The sequence below is a fragment of the Tubulanus polymorphus genome, chromosome 8 (genome assembly GCF_964204645.1).
Source record: "Tubulanus polymorphus chromosome 8, tnTubPoly1.2, whole genome shotgun sequence".
Taxonomy (NCBI): domain Eukaryota; kingdom Metazoa; phylum Nemertea; class Palaeonemertea; order Tubulaniformes; family Tubulanidae; genus Tubulanus; species Tubulanus polymorphus.
The window spans coordinates 6,171,194-6,190,960 of NC_134032.1; the positions used below are offsets into that span (position 1 = coordinate 6,171,194).

General features: G+C 39.3%; 3 protein-coding genes and 1 long non-coding RNA gene across 10 annotated transcripts in view; 2 read left to right on the forward strand and 2 right to left on the reverse strand.

Annotated features, from left to right (window-relative positions):
- Window positions 1-19,767, reverse strand: part of LOC141909879 (carnosine synthase 1-like) — a 48,728-nt gene that overhangs the window by 23,783 nt on the left and 5,178 nt on the right. Inside the window, exon 1 of one of the 6 annotated variants that reach the window (XM_074800553.1) lies at window positions 2,720-2,741. The exons of 2 other annotated variants lie outside the window; for them this stretch is intronic. The gene's annotated coding sequence lies outside the window, so the exon portion shown is untranslated. Of the gene's footprint in view, window positions 1-499; window positions 633-1,626; window positions 1,693-2,719; window positions 2,742-19,767 lie in introns of those variants that run through there. 3 more of the 6 variants (XM_074800551.1, XM_074800552.1, XM_074800548.1) reach the window with 3 other exon arrangements.
- Window positions 3,289-4,638, forward strand: LOC141910123 (uncharacterized). 2 transcript variants are annotated; one of them, XR_012619837.1, is made up of 4 exons: window positions 3,289-3,391; window positions 3,548-3,666; window positions 4,266-4,379; window positions 4,620-4,638. It is a non-coding gene; the product is annotated as an uncharacterized LOC141910123 (long non-coding RNA). The 2 variants fall into 2 exon arrangements; XR_012619838.1 differs by having other exon boundaries at window positions 3,548-3,655.
- LOC141910298 (uncharacterized) lies at window positions 8,149-9,291 on the reverse strand. Its single transcript, XM_074801029.1, has one exon. The coding sequence runs from the start codon at window positions 9,289-9,291 to the stop codon at window positions 8,149-8,151; it is 1,143 nt and encodes a 380-aa protein (XP_074657130.1).
- Window positions 18,161-18,706, forward strand: LOC141910299 (uncharacterized). The gene has a single exon (XM_074801030.1). The coding sequence runs from the start codon at window positions 18,161-18,163 to the stop codon at window positions 18,704-18,706; it is 546 nt and encodes a 181-aa protein (XP_074657131.1).

The following is a 19,767-nucleotide window of genomic DNA, read 5'->3' on the forward strand; positions in this document are numbered from 1 at the left end:
ATCAGAAAGTAGACATTGCCAACTTTCTTACGATACGTTCCCTTAATTTTTGTGGCGAAAGGGGGATGGACGACAATAAATCGCGCTAAAGGTTTTAGTGTAAAAATACGTCGTGGCCTGCGGGACAGCCTGAAAATGGCACCTGGCAACATTAAACCTGCCAATTTGATTGACGACGAATGATTTACGAAGGAATTCTAGAGCAGTATATAGATGATCTATCTGGAATGTGGAAAGTGGTCTGGATCTAACAGAAAGCCAGTTCTAACCTCAGAATTTATAGAAAGTACATATAAGTCAACACTACAAAATGTTAAATATTTAGATATGTAGTCAATATCTCCTGGGACCAGATCAAAAGGCCCCAGTATCTGACAAAGGCGAGGTCTACTATACGCATATACCAACAAATCGCCAGGATATTGATTGAAAAGAGCAAATAATCATATTGAGCCGAACAACGGTAGATTTCTTTTGTTCAAAGCTCATAGTAACTTACAGACTCGAAGAACTGCGCTTGTCGTGCTGATTTGGTCGGCGACTAAAATGGCATTATGACTCTGTATAATGAGCTGTGTATGGTATGTATTAAAGGATGAATAACCATATCATATCATATCATAATTTAACGTCAATTAAAAGCCTGTAAAGGCCTATGACTAGACAGCCTCTTGCTTTGAAACAAAGTTTACTCTCATGAGGTAGGCACTTAGTGTGCCCTCTTAGTCTTCCTTTTTTTATGAGCGTACTGTCTTGAGATTAAAGTCTACATTTTTTCTTAGTGATTTTAAAGTTTTCTTTTTTTTAATTTCGTAGTCAAATTTCACTCTTAGAAGTCCTGATAGCTATTCTTTTTCTTTCGCTAAGCGTAGCCCTGATGTTTAATGGCTGTTTGTTGTTTAATGGCTGATTCCCAGGGCAGTTGATTCAGACCCCTCTGATAAGGAGCCGCTCCATGTTTCACTGATATCAACCCATTTACCCGACGCTTGGTCATCTGATGAGTCCATTTGAAATCTCACAATATTTCTCAGAGGATTTTTGTAGTCTGGTCGATTCTTTGCACTATTTCTCGTCTCATTTTCTGTAGAGCATGCTTCAGTCTTGCTTGTTTGTTTCGATGGTCTGTTAGAAGTTTTCGAAGTTTGTAGCAGTTTGTTTTGTAACCGTTGTTCCTGTGTCCAGTTTCGAGTGATACTAACAGCATTGAGATTACTATCCTTTGTTTTCTGCAAACTTAAATATGCTTGTAAGATTAGTTCTTTTTCTGAAGTTGTTGAAAGGATAACTCTCATTGGCCTTGGCTTCTTATCATCCCGTTTTCCGAGCCGTATACGTCTCGAGTGTTGGCAATTTTCCTCCGAGCCCCAAACATTTCATTCGATTTTCAATTATTGTTAATTCAGAATTTTCACCGCTTTAAGAGTCAGCTATTTTTGGTTCTGCAAAATTATGAATTATAATATGCGTTCGGCGCTATCTATTTCTTCCAAATCTTGCTTGAATTTATTGAGTTGATCTAACAGCTGTGTGGAATGATCATTAATTTCCTCAGATATAGCACATGACATATATCTAGTAAAACTATGTTGAACATCTAAGTCTGTTTGTTTTTGTGATACATACTTGTCATATTGTTGAGAATTATCCTTTCTTCCAATTTTTCCAGGCTAAATTTTAAGTCTGATATTTCTTTGGTTGCTAATTCTTTAAAGTTCCTCAACTCCTGTGACCCATTAAACCTGTCAATGATAACTTGTTGTAATGGACATGTATTACCATACTATATAAGTACATGCGATTTTCAGACGAGACTTCCCTTTTTATAAGTGCCTTAGCCTTTGTGAAGTAGGCTATGTCTATTTTGTTGTCCTTGAAATCATTTAGAGAATTATTCCAGTTTACTTTCAAGGATATGATGTCTAGTTCAGGAAAAACGTATCAAAGCGAACTTATCAAATTTAATTGGTGAATCCTTTGTGAAAAACAAGTTCAGGCATGTACATATTGTAAATTTATATTTTGAGTAGATTATTTTAAAAATCAAAAGTTATCAAAATTCATGACAAAAATATATTGGAGATAAGAAGAAGGATAAGAAATTTTCGAAAATACGTATCGGGTTCCGATACGTATCTTCAAAAGGATACGTATCGGTTCCGAGTTCGGTTGTCGACCAGCCCCAAATGTGCTGGCGATGGTTACGAGAATGGTTACGATTCCTAGGATATACTTATTGAGGGAAGACATAGCTATAGGTATATAGTCATAGGCATATAAGAAAACAAGAGGCCCCAAGGCCTTGTACCTACATGACGCAGTAGAAGAAGAATGATTCAGTATTCAAATTTTTACAGAAAGATTTACATTGTAACGATGTAACAAGTTTTGAAATAGATAAGATGGTATAGGCTATGTGGCGATAATGTTCAGTTTCTGTTAATATATCCTCACGAAAAGGCAAGCCCATTTTAGCTGCCCTGCAGAGATTCGAAGAAAATGCAAAAAATGCATCAATTATTGGCGTAGGCATCGTGCTGAAAAGAAATTTAAGATGGATGGCAACCCTGGTGGCCATACTTGAACTCAATTTTCAATAAGGGGTACACATTTCACCTACCAATATTCTTACACCTTCGAGATTCGAGATGGCTGACCTAGCAGCAATATTTTAACATATATGACATCCATATACAAAAGGCATGGACAGCTTACCTACCCTGATCCTCACACCAGATTTTGTGGAAATCCATCAAGAATTGCAGGCTGCATCGTGCAAACAATAAATTCAAAATGGCCACCCCAATGGCAGCCATATTTGATCACCAATGACATTTTCTACAATAGGGGTGGACATCTCGCCAGACCAAATCTTCAAGCTAATTTTCAAAAAGATTCATCGTAAATTACAGGCGAATTACTGTGTCGAATTCAGTTCCAGAGGGCCTGGCCTTTTCGAAAAACTAGCACAGATGCCTATTTAAATCACATGTAATTAAAAAATTCAGTGTTTCTTAGTTTGATGTCCCTGTTTTCATCGCGCACGTGGTTAAAATTATTGTTTACATCGAACGTCTTCAACAGCTGAGGCGCATTTGTTTGAAACCGGTTTGCACAAACCGGTTTGGTTTGTAGGAAAATCGCATTTGTTCATAACGGTTTGCAAACCGGTTTTCATAAACCGTCGTCTTTGTTCACGCGTAAGCCTAAATGGTTATTTTATAATGGTTATTATTATATAATGGCTAATTCCGACCAAACCGTTCGCCGAGCGGTTTGCAAGACCAAACCGACTTTTCCAACATGGCGGTCCCCTTTGATTTGGTAATCGCTGATAAGAAAATATCCGCCGTAGCTGACTCTATGGACGCTTTTGAATGGATCAGAGACAGTAAGATTAAATACTAGTTTATGCACGGAATATATTTAATTCGTAAAACTATTTCTAATAGCGATTGTATGTGCTGTAATTCGCTCCATTGCATGCAATTCTATCTAAATTCAAAGTTAATTTATTGATAATGCTCATTGAACATCCTTATTTCAGATTCACCTGCTGTCATTGAATAAATTAAATCTGATTATGACTTAGCTGCATTACCTCCTGATGAAAAAATTCACATAAGGGTTCCTGACGATATTTTGCCTGGTAATGGTAAGAGTTAAGTATGTTTAGAGTTCTTTAAGATGTAGTAGAGTAGGCCTATCTATGATGTGAATAAAATAGTACCCAGTCAGTAGACTACTTTACTCCCAGTCCTGGCACTAATGCTATTGATTGCCATATGAATACCGGTATCATATGTTTAATCGTCGTGAGAATGAGCAGTTTGAAATATTTTGTATAAAGCACATCTTCACCCGTCAAGGGATTCGAACCCACTACGCTTAAGCTGTTCCCCGAACCCCTTGACCTCACGAGTCGTTGGAGTCGTTACTAGCCGACCAGAATCCGGTCGTACCAATCACAGCGCTTGTAACAAACCGTCAGTAGACTTCTGTTGGTTTTCCCGTTAAATTGACCAATCAGCGAACGTTTTACCGATCAAGGAAGTATTTCGCAAATCGATATATGACGTCATGCGCAACAGCGCCAGTAATGAAATCACGCTTCGTGAGGCCAGGGGGCTGGTGGAAGCGAGTTCGGGAGTGATACCGCATATAAAGCATTGCGTTTTATGTTACGTAGGACATATGTGATGAAAATAGATATGAATGCTCGACATAGTCATAGATCCTTTGTTAATTTGTTTCCTTTTTTCCAGTTCACAAGAGACCAATTCAAACAGAAAATAATGTACGTGTATCTAATACTGATGAAATTACTGGTAACAGGCAAACAGTAAACAGTAAAACAACTGTGAAAAGTATTGATAGTGGTAAGTCTTTAATATCAAATAGGCTACAGTTAGTAACCTTTCCTTTACTAAGTTATGTTTATTGATCTTTGAATATTATAGCTATATTTTATGATTTTTGTTATAGGGGACATCTTTCATTGGTCATCCGTGCTTAATCAATATTTTTAGCCCATTATTAGTCTTGCTAAAAAAAACAGAATATGCCTAAATTTGTTAGTTTTTTCTGAACAATATCATATTAAATTCTTTTATTTTCAGACAAACAACAAATGCCTGATATCATTCACCTTCGTACAGAAATTGATGAGGACTTTAGTAAAATGGGGAAGAAGAAGCGTCCACTTTGGGAAAAAATTGCTGAAAAATTGAAAGAAGGTTATATATATACTTGCGAGCAGATTAAAGCTGAATGGAACAATTTGGTTCATATGTACAAACAAACCTGTGATAAAAACAATCAAACTGGGAACTCCCCTGCAACGTGAAAATTTTTCGATGAGTTGGACAATATCCTAGGCTCCAAGCCCAACACCTGTCTTGATTTCACTGTCTCAGCATTTGAAAATCTCAACAATAATGATATTGAAGAGAGTGACATTAGTACTAGTGATGATCCTTCAGATTTATTACCCCAGAACCCCCCAAAGCGCAAAAGGCCAAATAAACGGACGCAGGAGAAAATGATACCTTGTTTCTCCTAATCAGCCGGGTAATTTTTTATATTGCAATAAAATTTGTAATCAGTTTTCATTTTTATAACTGCCGGGTCCGATCATGGTTTAATAATGTACAGGGTAGATAGGCAGCTGGCTGGGTCAACTTTTTAGCTCAGCAATGAGGAGAAACAATGTATCCTATTAACAATGTAGCCTAGGATTGGTGTATTTAGTTTTGAAGTGATTTCTTTTACATTTTTCTACGAGTGTTCAGTAATTGGTCAAATCTTACCTAGAAGCTCAAGTGATATAGTATCTAGTAGATTTTACTAATGCATACATGATATTGTATAATGAAGATCTCAGGAAATTAACAAGTTTTGTTGTTCTGTTAATCACTGTCAAGATGGCGGTATAAGAGAACATTTAAGACATTTGGGGCTCACATTTATAATTTTTAAGTTTTTGTTTATAATAAACGATTTTATTTAAGTTTTATGTCAGATATTTTTATTATTTCCTTCAACATTTTGTGTTTTTCTGTAAGGAGAGCCTCATGTGTTGGATGTAGACATCAAATTGAAATATTTTGGTTTATCTTAACATTGTACGGACCTTGGTTTCCCAAGATTAATCCTATTGGATTGTTCATTTAACCTCACGACGGGACCACAGCCTTTGAAGAGTCACCCGCAAACTGTAAGCAGCCCCAGCAGGACTCGAACCCACTTGTCACTCGCCACTTATAGTACACCAGCATTACGCCTTATTCAAGTCAGCTACCAAGGCCGCGCTCTTGTTCACCAATTTATCATTCCTCTTGTCCTCAAGTCAAATCAAATAGGAATCTCTGGTTGAAAATAGAATGCATCGTAGAATAAAAAAACTAACCATTAAATTTTATTTCTAAGAGATTTATTAAACCAATTTCTGGGACAAATCTAATAACAAAACCACATGTTGAGTGACTGGTTCTATGGAAATGTCTGCATCAATATTTAAGTACAAATTTACAAATTGAATCAAAACAAGAGATTAAACGGTAAATGTCATTACAAACCAGTATTAAGTAGCACAGATATAATATCTCTTTTCTGTCGCCCATTTACAGATTCTCCTTCCATTTCACATAACACTGGTACATTATTCTCCTGCATGTTATGCAAGCCCTCTTGCATATAATCCTCAAATTCTCCGTCAGTTAACATGCAAATGTTGTGAAGTACAAAACAACTACTAATGAAGTTCATCATCCGTTCCATGTCGCTCATATCTATATATTTCAAACGTCGGAATCGGCCTTTTGAAATACCAAAAGTATGTTCAACCCTCATGCGTGTTGAGCTATGTTTGAAATTGAAATTTTTCTGTATTCTGGTTACATTGCCAGTGTCTTTGAAAGGGGTAATAAGGACACTGCTCAGAGAATACGCAGAATCTCCAAGTAAATGACTGTTAAGAGGAAATATACTTTCTTGGTTATCAGTACTTTCGATTGCATGTCATAAGGGAGAATTTCGAAAAACACGAAAATCATGGATTGATCCAGGCCAACCAGTATAAACGTCAATAAATTGATAGTCACTATCACAGATAGCACATACGTTTATGGAATAAAACTTTTTTCGATTGATGTATGCTTCTGGACTCTTGACTGGTGCCTTTATTGGTATGTGCGTGCCGTCCACAGCGCCTAAAACTTTCGGGAATCCTTGAAGTCCTTCGAAACCCGCCAATATTTCTTTCGCACGTTCCAATGATGGCCACTTTATAACCTTTGGCATGACCTGTCTAACCACACAGGCAGATACCTTAACTGAAAAAAAAACATACAACAAATACTTATTACATTACAATTATAAATTTTCCATCAAAACTAGTTTCAAACGACTCACCGATAATTTTATGCACGGATGCTTCACACACGCCAAACATGTAAGCAATATGCATGAGTGTTGCCTGTGTTCCTGCATAATATAAGTAAACAAGTAGTTGTTTTTCCACGGGTATATTTCGTGTACCACTTTCGATGATGTACGGTCCAACATACTCCAAAACCCTATCAAATGTTTCACGAGTCATTCTAAAACGTAGCCTAAAGTCCTCTGGCAGATATCTACTTACTGTAACGTCACAGTAATTTGCAATCCGATTTACAGATCTCCTCTTTTTGTGTTTAACACATTCAAAAACATTTATCAGAACACAAGCTGGGGTCGATGACGAACGTTTTAGAAGCGTATTTTGATAACGGTTTGAACGAATACTGTTATTGGTCACAGAACCAACAGAGGAAGACAATTCAGCTATCGACAAAACGCAGATGATTTTCTTCTCGCTATCATCGGCCATTTTGAATACCCCACACAGTAAACCGTCGCATTTGCTCACACTACGGCAAACCGGTTTGTGACGTTATAAACCGAAATAAACCAGTTTGTTCAAACCGCTTTCAAACGAATGCGCCTCTGATACAACCGCACCCGCGTCTGTCAATCATCTTTATTGATTCATATACTAAAATGTAGACTATGAAAAAACTATGGGGTGAATCAATCCGGATTTTTTCAGTAGAATGTCAGACACTAGGTACCTTTCTTTAAAGGTTTATTTGTTGTATGACATCAAATAGGTTACCGTATATAATACTTTATTCATAACTTTGAAGCGGCGCGCCGACGGTGTCCCGACAGTGACAAATAAGATAGATTTTAAATTCAATTTTACTTTTATTTACCATGTGCTTACCATTGTTACATCAATTTCCTGTATTTAGTACATAATTCTGATACTGGCGGCGCCACTGCATAGTCTATAGTTATTTTCACCCAGCTTCGGTGACACTCCCGACAGAGAAGACGATAAACGCATGTTGTAATAAAGAACCTCCGAACGCTGGGTTCTTAATAATATATTAATAGAACCTCTGAACACTGGGTTCTTAATATAGAAATAGAACCTCTGAAAACTGGGTTCTTAATATAGAAATAGAACCTCTGAATACCTCTAGGTTCTTAATAATTAACATTCAATCTCTTCGATTTTAAAGTACAGTACAGTTAATGTCCGCGAAACGCAAAATCGTTTTAACATAAATTATATCCAACTTAATGTCAGTTCAATTCGATACTTCATAGACGATTGTCACTGATGAAGTCCTGTAAAAGTTCTCTGGCTTTCACCGTAGCTTTCCTTACCGGTCGTTTTAGGATAATGTTTTCGGTGGGTGGTTCGATTTCTCCATCCGATATTGATGACTCACTACTTTCCACTTTTCCGGGACACTCTAATGGATATAGTGTATTGATAGCGCGTCTGGTAGTATTTCCTGATGGAAGTTTCACCACTACGGAACGACATTCTCCATCTGAGCTTGAAAAATTTTCTTCAATTTTCCCAAATTTCCAGGAACCTCTGGGCAAATTGTCTTTTATCAAAACAATATCCCCAACCTCAGGCACAAATGGTGACTGTGAATGAGGCGCTTTTAATGTAAACTTTTTTCTTTCTCGCAGACTGAGGAGATAGTCTTTATACCAAACTACCCAGAATTTATTCAGGTGTATTTGACCTTTTTTCCACAGACTGGTCATTTTTTCTCCAGAACTCATTCCAGGCCGCTCATAATCTGGGTCATCAATTTCATCATCGATATGAACATTATCAGCTGGAATTCCTGTGTTAGTCTTAATAGACAAGAAATCCCCAGGTGTTAAGGCAACACCAGAGTTTATATCTTCACCAACATACACGATAGGTCTCGAGTTAACCACAGCTTCCACTTCTTTCAGAATTGTGATTAACTGATCACCTGAAAGGCTTAAATTTCCGATAGCTTTTCTTAGTGATTTTTTCACCACACCGACCATTCTTTCATACACGCCACCTTTCCAGGGTGCTAATTCAGTAATATACCGCCTAAGAATTCCTTCATTGGCTGCATAACCTTTGATATCAGGATTTGTCATCAATTTCTTCCAGACAAATGCCAGAGTTGCATCAGCTAACTTAAACTGAGAGGCATTATCCGAGATTATGTTTTTAGGTTTTCCACGTTGAGCAACAAATCTTCTCAGACATAGCAAAAACTGACTCGTGCTCATGTCTCGAACCATCTCCAAATGTATTTCCCTAACTGTAAGGCAGGTAAACAGACAAACCCAGACTTTCATTACTTCATTTGCTTCTCGAATGTACGGAGGACCAAAGTAGTCCAAGCCAGTATAAGTAAATGGAAGAGATCTACAGACTCTTTCATTCGGCAGTGGTTGCATGTTAGTTGGTTTTTACGGTCCACCTTCATAATACCGGCAAGTTCTGCAGCTTTTTATGACTCTGTTGACTTCAACTCTACCGCTTGGCACCGTACTCACAGTGCTCACTGCGAACATCAGCTAATGTCTGGGATGTCCCACTGTGCAGATTCTTTTGATGATAATGGGTTATTATCAGATTAGTATATTCATTTTTCTTTGGTAGTAATTTTGGCTGTCTACTACCTTCTGACATGTCGCTATTCACCAGCCAACCAGCACATCTGATGACGGAATTTTCATCTAGTAACAAACCTAACTGCTGTTTCAGTGTGTTTTTCTGGTTATGTTTTACAGCATAAAGTATATCAGCATATGTCGATTTCTGAGTGGCTTTATCCCACATCAGTTTAGCTGTCTCCAATAATTCAGCTGACAGATCAGAATCAACTTTTTTCTTCATCAAAATGTCGAGGAATTTTATGATCCATGCCGTCACTCTCAAGAGTTTTAACCAAGTTGAATAATTTTTTGTTTCAAGACCAAAGGGACCTAGGTTTCTTCCTGTTAGGCCCTCTCCAGCCACGAGTTTTAACTAGCTTGAAACGACTTCCTTGAAACTGACAATGATCTCTGAATCTACTGTTTTCTGGATATCTTCTGAGTTTAGTACATCAGTATTCCAGGATGGCCATTTATCATGAGATATCAGTAACCACTCTGGACCATGCAACCAACTTATGTTGTTTTTAATTTCTTCACAGGTTTTCGGTTTTGTGGCGAGATCAGCTGGGTTTATTTCTGATGCTATATATCTTCAGACTTCAAAATTTCAGTAATCCTGTTTTTAACAAAATTTGTTAAAAACAGGATTACTGAAATTTTAAACTTTTCTTTGTTTTCAGCCGTTTGAGGACACATTGTGAGTCGGTCCACAAAACTCTACTTTTAATTGGCAAAGAAAGCTCATCTTCAATGAATTTCAAACTCCTATCTCCTATCAAGACAGCTAAGAGTTCCATACGAGGAATAGTTATCTTATTCCCTTTAGGGGCTAAACGAGCTTTAGCAAATACCAGGTTAACACGACAGACGTCACCGATAGTTACTCTTAAGTATACAACAGCAGAGTATACACGATTTGAAGCATCACAGAAGCACAACAGCTGATAAATGTCTTTATCACCAATACCAATATAGCGTGGTATTTCTATGTACTGTAAGTTCTTCAACTCTCGAGAAATTTTCTGCCATCCTTTCATCTTGGCTGAATCCAGTTCATCATCCCATTTCATCTCTTCACTCCATAATTTTTGGAGAAATAGTTTGCCATCAATAACAATAGGCGCCATATACCCCATAGGGTCATACACCGATGCAATATCACTAAGTACTGTCCGCTTAGTTACGGTCTCATGTGTAGAATCGTGAGGCGAAGGAATTTTTAAGGTATCATCAACAGTAGACCACCAAATACCCATCACCTTCAATAATTTTCTTTCATCACGATCACTCTCTGGTATACCGTTTAACAATTTGCTTGAGTTCGAGGCGAATTCTCTTAAATTCATACCTGCACTGTGAAACAATTGTTTTGCTTCATGGTAAAAATTAAGGGATTTCTCATCATTCTGACAATGTGTTTTTTCTTATTTTCTTAGCCACGTCAGTGTCAGCTTCTCGCATGAGATGATCAATTACAGCAGCGGGTAAGAAGGGACTAGAAATTATACCGAATGGTACACGGCAGAATCTGTATATTTGAATATTGTTTCTGACATCAGGGATTTCATCATTCTTCAAACCAGAAAAATCTGGTTACATCTCTGTCAGGTAACTGCAGCGCCACCTGCAGAAATGCCTTTTCGACATCAGCAATTATCGCCACCTGATAAAGACGAAAACGTAACAGCAAGCCACAGAGATTTTGCAGCGGAACTGGATCTCTAAACAAGCTTCCATTCAGACTACTGCAATTTTTTTTCGCTTGGCGGATGCATCATATACCACTCTGACCTTGGTTGTAGATTTCATTGGTGTTACTACGGCATGGTGGGGAATATAATGTTTCACTGGACCACCAGAATTTTCATTGATTACTCGTTCAATAACGCCTTTCTCTAATTGATCTCTTATGATACTTGCAGAGCGTTTAGACAAGTCAGGAGATCGATCAAATCTTCGAAGAAGAGATTTTAATCGCCAGTAGGAGATTGTTGTCGGGCCTTGTTGTCGGGCAGTTCCAACTCCATGGCCATTTTACAAAATATCTTTCATTCTCATACTTCAAAGTTTCTTCAAACATCTTCAAAACATTTTCATGACTGGAGGTTATTGGATCAGTTATGCCTACAGACTCTAGCTTCCACCGGTCTTCAAGGTTTAGACCTTGAGTTGGGTATCTGTAAGTGTAAACCCAAATTGAAAACCCTCAATATGATTGCCATTCGACAAAGCAATCATACTTATTTCATCATTTCTAGTTTCTGAATCAAATCTTCCGGCAAATACCCATCTTAATTTGGATGAGAGAAGGTATAAGCCTTCAGCAATTTGGATTTTCTCAGGTAAAATAAAATCCAAGTAGTAATAATTGCCCACCAGTATGTGGATCACTGAACACTCCGCCGAACATGGAAATGAATCAGCTAATTGTAGATCTTTCCACAATCATTTCATATTTTTGAAGACTTCAGCGTTCAGTGGAGATCTAATCATTTTTCCAGTGATTTTTGGAACAATGTTGACCGACATTCGTTTATATGAACCATCCTTTAAAAGTATATCCACTTTAGCTGTTGGTGAATTGACAGCTTTTGGTTTGTCACATCCAAATGTGACCACAGAAAATTGTTCAGTTTTATTAGACTTCAAGTTAAGTTGTTTCACCAATCTTTCAGAGACATAGTACCGTTGACTACCAGTGTCGAAAAGCATTTTTTGTGATATTATTTTTTCTGGATCACAAATTACTGTAGTTGCCGTTTGCATTACGACTGCTTCTCCAGAAACAAACAAACTTTCTTCTGATTGTAGAGATTTAGCTTCATTTGATTGAACCTCGATAGGGGGCGCCGCAGCTGCCAACTCCGAGCCAAATTTTCTGGGGCACAGACTGCGGTGATGTGCCTTTCTTAAGCCACAGTGTGCACATATACGATCTGTGACCCAACTACTTGATTGATGGCCCTTTTTAAGGCATTAAGGCAAATATAACAACAATCAATTAATTGATTGATTGTTCCTATCTGCAATGGTTTTAAATTTTGAGCATTTATCAGACCAATGCGCAGCTTTACAGTATATACAGCTTGGAGTAGATGGTTAACCAACTGACAGTGCCTGCGAAGTTCTTGGAAAAATTTTAGGCTGAGGCGATTTTCCATTAGTTGGTTGTTTGTGGGAACCATTTGTCTTTTCTTCATTTGAGGAAACTGTCGAAGAACATTCTTCAGCCACTTCTCGGGTTGAATGTAAGCTTTCAGCTTTTCCCGTAAACTATAAACTGACCATTTCTCACCAGGGTCTTTTTGCAGCTCCAGCTGTACTCTGACTTCCTTCGATAATTTCGAATTTATTACCGAAACAAATACGTCTTGACTGATATTTTGATTAAGTGTCTCACGGCAACGAAATTGTTGTTCTAACTCATCATAGGTAGCACGTAATCTAACCACTGTGTAGTTGCTGGGGTAACATTCATCAATTTGGGGTAATGAGCACTTATTGACGACTGTTCATCACCAAATCTGTCCATTAATATAGTACAGGCTACTCCACACTCGTGATAGCAATGCCCTGAATTGAATCAAGGGCAGCACCAGACAGCATACTTTTCAGGTACGCCAATTTTTCAATCAGAAATTTTAGTATTTCTACCGACAGTAGCCTCAAATTGGTCCATAAATTCTTTGTATTTCAATACGTCTCCGTTAAATGAACGTATTTTCAATTTAGGTAGCTTTGCGGTTTGTTCTTAAATAGCGGTGGTACCCGCAGCTGGACTTGTAGGTTTACTACTGCCAATTAATTCTTTTCTTTTTTTCAATGCTGGTTAGCCTTGCTATCCAGTCAGAGGCATTTGACGGCAAACGCTCAAACAAGGTCAGTGTCGTAGGCCAACGATAACACGAAACAGACCACGGTTTTGCCGGTTAAGAGCGTCTCTCCACACAAATTAGAGGGACTGTAATGGTCCAGTTAAGTTGACACTCACCTTCAATAAACTTCGTATGGATAAAATCAAGATAATTCCACCTTAACTATATTTCCACTATTCAACGATCGATGCGCAGCTTAAACATGGCGCCGCCATTCAATACGCTAGTCACGATGTATCTCTACACACATCAAAGTCACACGTGAATTACAAGTGTTGACTTATGGGAAACGATCGAAATCTAGCAATTTGGTTGGGAAAAAAGCAGCACTATAGTTGAAAAAAGTTGATAAACCACTTCCGATTGTCTAATCATTTAAAAGCTTTGCCTTCACATGGAACTATTTCCGCCTTATCACAGGTGCACTCGTGCCGCCGTGATTCGCCCATTCAACGATAAAAACTTTCCCACGGTCTTACTATCGGCATTTTCTAATAAGTTAGGGAAATATTCTTTAAAAAAGCGAAATTTCACACTCTGCATTAATAAGATTAGAGTATTTATTCGTTTGACAAATCTTGCTCCGGACTCCCACCAACAAGGTATAAGTGGCGACACGAAAATGACGTCAGCGACTCACTACCATCTTATAACCTTCATGACTAAGGTAAAGATTATCATTAATACACGAAATATATTGTTCTATATTGTAGGTTTTTATAGGGTCTATCATTGCGACATTGCACTGGATTGAAGAGGATAAGGGTCTGTACTATTAGCTCTTCAAGTACTTGGAGTGACTAAAATAGGGTCACGTATGATGATTGAACTTTCCCACGTCACTCAAGTACGATCGACTAATACGTACACTATCCGTATGGCCTGCCTGGTCTCGATATCTGACATGATGGCAGGAAACCTTACGTCGTTAGAAAATGCGTAGGACAGGACAAGAACTATAGCATTAGTAATGAGTTAGCGTTTAAATAATGACCAGGGGCCAACTGTCGAGAACGACATGTTTCGCACCATGTATACTATACAGTAACCCTATACTGTAGTTATAAAGTTAGATGCTGTTTAGATTCACAAAATACAACACGCTCGTCGACTTTGCTCCTTCGGATCTGGCCAACTCTGTGGTGATAGTCACTCCATCACATTTGGTGCCGTGACCAGGATCATGTCGACGACATTGGAAAATGCGAATGACGAAACTGAGCGTCAAAACGCAATGGACCAAACGAGCTGTCCTACAGCATCTCGGTTGGCCCTCCGAGGGCAGTATCTAAATATCTCAATCGTGCAGAAGAGGTCTACCAGGGCCTACAATCCGGATCAACAGAAGTAGGCCGAAGTTCAGGATCTAGTAGCAATCATATCATCAGCAGTCGCAAAGCTAAACCTCACACAAGAACTCGATCAAATAATTCTCTCGTTGACACCTCATGAAAATCTACAATCATCCATCACATAAGCGGATGATTTCGCATTCGAACGGATTATCGAAATACAGATAAAGTACAGATTCGTTATTGAAACGTTCAATAACGACACGAAACGGACGACAACGACCACTGATCAGCCAATTAACAATAAATCAAGGCAAGTCAATTTACCTAAGTTACATTTACCGACTTTCAACGGGAATTTACTACAATGGATCTATTTATAGATGCATTCGAATCAGCTATCCACAACGATACCGGATTAGACGACATCTAAAAATTCCAGTATCTTCGCAACTCAGCAGAGAAGCGGCCCGATGCATCCCGATGCGTCGAGGGCTTATCACTGACAGAAACAAATACGTCGAAGCCATTGAAGTCTTGAAAGTACGGACAAACTCATGAATTGATCAACGTTTATATGAAGGCATTGTGGGAATTGCCAAAACCACGCGAAAATATACAACAGATGAAAAAGTTCTACGATGAACTGGAAGGCTATATCAGGGTTCTAAAATATATCGATAAGAACGAGGAGAGCTAGATTTCTAAGACCGGGAATTGAAACTCAGATCACACGCGACCATGGTGACTCAGCATGGAATTTAACTAAATTGAAGAAAGCGTTGCAGAATGAGATTCAAGCGGGTTTTACAGGACAAGCCATTCAAAGTGTGCTCATCAGCGATTCAGAAGATGAAACCACAGACACGTCGTTATTAATTCATCACAGAAACCAAGTCAAACTAGCCGTCTAGACCGTAATTATAAAATTCAATGTAACTACTGCACGAAAGACCAAAAATCAAGGGATTGTCTGATCTATAACACTCTGGAAAAACGGATGGATATAGTGAAAAGATAAAATCTCTGCCGAAATTGTTTGAGGAAAAATCACAAGGCCAGAGACTGCAGGTCACGCTATTGCTGTTCCGTATGTTCAGATAAACACCATACATCTCTCTGCGGCAAAAAACCACAATCAGCTGGTCGTAACGATCAGAACTCGCGACGGAATGACAGGCAAATGTACATCGGCGTGCTAAATTCACAAGACTCAATCACCGTATCGACGTCAGTCGTTTTAAAGACAGCTGTTGCTGAAATTACTGATGAAAAACATCAAAGCTCCGAGACCGTCAGCATATTGTTTGATGAAGGTCGATCCGAACTTGGATCACGGGGGTAACTGCCGTGAAATTAAACTTGAAACCGGAGTCAAGCGGAATACTGAATCTTTCGATCTTTGGAGATACTAAATCTAAACAATGGAAATACGACCGGGTCAAGTTAGCCATTAAAACCGAAATTGGAGACGTGCCGATAAGCGCACTCGTAAAATCGAACATTACGACACCTATGAGTAATCACATCAAAGATACGTGAAACTTACATTATTTATCGGGTCTGAAACTGGCGCACCCTGTAAGCGGTCGCGAATCGTTCAAAATCGCTCTATTAATTGGATCCGACTACTACTGGTCCTTAGTTGAGGACAAAGTCGTCAGGGGCAACGGCCCGACAGCGGTTGCATCAAAACTCGGATATCTTCTTTCGGGTCCGCAAAAAAATTCGAGTCACGACCGTCGTGACTACGCGAACTTTATCCTCACCGATGATACTCATAAACGAGACCAACTCGAAAACTTTTGGAGAGTCGAAACTCTCGGGATAAAACACCCGATAATCGAACTTACGTTTGAAGATTACGCGACGGATTGTATCGAAATGGCGGGAAACCAATACGTTGCGCATCTACCGTGAAGGCCGGAACACCCTCCATTGCCGACCATAGACTGAACACAGCCAACCGAACGCAAGCGATGGTCAGGAAACTAAATAACGATACCTGGAAAATCTATGATCGAATCAGCGAAGATCAAAAAGTGCTTGGATTCAACGAGACGATCCACGAGGAAAACGAATCCGAAGGTCATTATATACCGCACCACTCGGTGAAGAAAGACTCAGCTACAACACCAATTCGCGTCGTCTATGATTGAAGCTTCCGTACGCGTCAGTCACCGAGTTTAAATGACTGCCTGGAAAATGGACCGCGGGGGCTACTGGTTAACGATCTTGGTTCGTTCTTGATGAACTTTCGTACATTCGACGTTGGGCTTAGTAGTGACATCAAAAAGGCCTTCCTACAGGTGGGCCTAACCGAGCCAGACCGGAAATTCACGAATTTTTTTCTGGCTAAGCGACCCAAACGATCCCGAAAGCGAATTCATTACGTATCGATTTAAATCTGTATTATTCGGAGCAGCGTGCTCACCCTTTATTCTCAATGCCGTCATAAAATCGCATTTGGACAAAGATAAGAGCACGGTAGCTAATGATATGATATCGAGAATATATGTAGACAACGTCGTTACGTCGGTGAAAGACGAATCGACGGCAATCGATTATTACAATAACGCAAATCGGATTATGTCCGACGCAGGATTTAAACTATGTGAGTGGACTAGTAACAACGAAAGCCTCAGACATATTGCGAGGAAAGACAACTTATGAACGGGTATGACGTTGTCAGCAACCTAGGACTCGTGTGAGATCTCAATCAGGAAAGGCTTAAATACAAACAAGTGATCGAGCATAGCGAGCCAGAAATCATTACGAAGCTCGAAATCGTCAGGAGCGTGGCGAGTCTTAATGATCTGTTAGGACTGTTATCGCCGGTTCACATCAAATCAAAAATATTCATCCAAGAATTGTGGAAAGCGAATGTCTCGTGGGATGAATTATCACCAGACGAAATGAACAATAATTGGAAAACTTTGTACCGAGATCTACAAAATGCGAGAAAAATAGCCATTAACCGGAAGTATTTTTCTACGCCGTCGGAGGATACCGATACTGAATTACATTGTTTTGTGGACGCGAGTTCACGTGGCTACGGACGTCAAGAGAAAAACACCGCACTTGTCATAGCGAAAAACAGAGTTGAACCCGTTAAACAGCTCTCGTTACCGCGCCTCGAGTTAATGGCCGTCGTCGCCCGTTTGATCAGATATTCATTCGATGCGCTCAATCCATGTTGCCATTTCAGGAAAGCGATTATCTGGTCCGATAGCGAGATGTTGCACTAGGAGTAAAAATCGACTTCCGTGTTTCGTTCAAAACCGGGTGCACGAGATAAATCCTTTGAAATTAGATAATCTCAATGTGGAATTGAATTACGTACCGACCCAAGATAATCCAGCGGATCTACTTACACTTGTATACCCATTCATCAACTGGCCAATTCAACACTATGGTGGCACGGGCCCGACCGGTTGAAAGTCGGTGATTGGCCAGTCTCGCGATTTCAAGCCGATAACGAAATTAAAACCGATTAAAATGTCGATACAACATGAACAGTTAGAAAAAGCGGGTATCTTAAAGATCATTGATCCAGAAAAATATGGAACGTTGACCGAACTCGTTCGTGTGACCGCTTATTTCCTCAGATATTTACATAATCTGTGGAATCCGGCCGATAGGATTAGCAGGGAACTCAGCGCCGATGAGATGAAAACAGCAGAAAACAAATGGGTCATGGACTTACAGGAAACATCCTTTAAATCTGAATTGAATCAATTGACAGATCAGAAACTCAAACGCGGTAACCTGGTCAAACAACTGAAAATCTTCATCGATGACAGGGGACTTATTCGATGCGGCAGTCGTGTGCAAAATTCGTCTTTACCGTACGATGCCAAATTTCCCATTCTATTACCAGATCACCATATTACGCGTTTGATCGTGTTGTTTCACCACAGGAGGTGTAAACATTTAAGAATTGGCGGGACTGTTACTGCTATCAGGCAGAGATACTGGATACCGAAAACTAGACAAGTCGTAAAATCAGCTCTCAGAAAATGTGTTACGTGCGCTATAGTATAAGGCTCCGCCTACTGTAGACCTATACCACCGCCACTTCCAGTTTCGCGCGTTGCGGATGTTCCGCCCTTTACTGTTACTGGAGTAGATTATTCCGGCAGTCTATCTCGAATCAGTCATTAGTATGACACCTGCCGCGTTTATTCGAGCATTCCGGAGATTCGTTTGGCGTAGATCATTACCGCATGAACTGATCAGTGACAACGGGTCATGTTTTCTAAAATCTTGCGTAGAGATAGAGGAAATCGTCAATTCGCCGATCGTCGCGATATATATGGCGAACAATCGAATCAGATGGACATTCATTCCCAAACGAGCCCCTTGGTTGATCAACAATCGACCTCTCACGTATGTGTATAGTACGGAAGACGAGCCTCTTCCGTTGTCTCCGTCACAACTTTTATGCGGTCGCCAATTAACTCTGTTGCCGTATGAGGACATTGATCTAAATGATCCGGACTTTAACGTTTCGTATACCGATATTCAATGCCATAATCAAACGAATTCGATTCAAGATGACGGACTAACGCGATCACGTATTCGTTTACGTCCCAACAAAATTACTTATCAAGGGCTTTGTCTGTCGATTATAAAAGGAATAATGTCTTCACTGAATAGGAAGTTTTCGATAAAATTTCCTCTTCAGGAGGTAAACTCGAAAATTTCTCACCAGGACGTTATAGATGCAATTAAAGACAGTATGGACGATGACGTGAGTAGTATTATCTCGATTCGAATCACGACGCGATTTTGTATCATCACTGCAGTGGATGAAATAAGCAAAGATCTTCTAAAGCAATCCGGACTATTTTTTCATGGGGACAAAATCGTTTCGGAGGATGTTGATGTAAATTTTTTGACAGTTAAAATAGTCGATGCACCGCATGAGATGCCGATCAGACCCATCGTTAACTTTATTCGGAACTATGGTGAGTACGTTGAGGGATCGATCAATAAAGGTGTGATTAAGAACTCGCAAATATTGGGACAAGATACTTGAAGTTAAAACAAGTTACGAAAGTAATTCCAAATTTTACGCAAATCGACGGATTCCCTATAAGAGT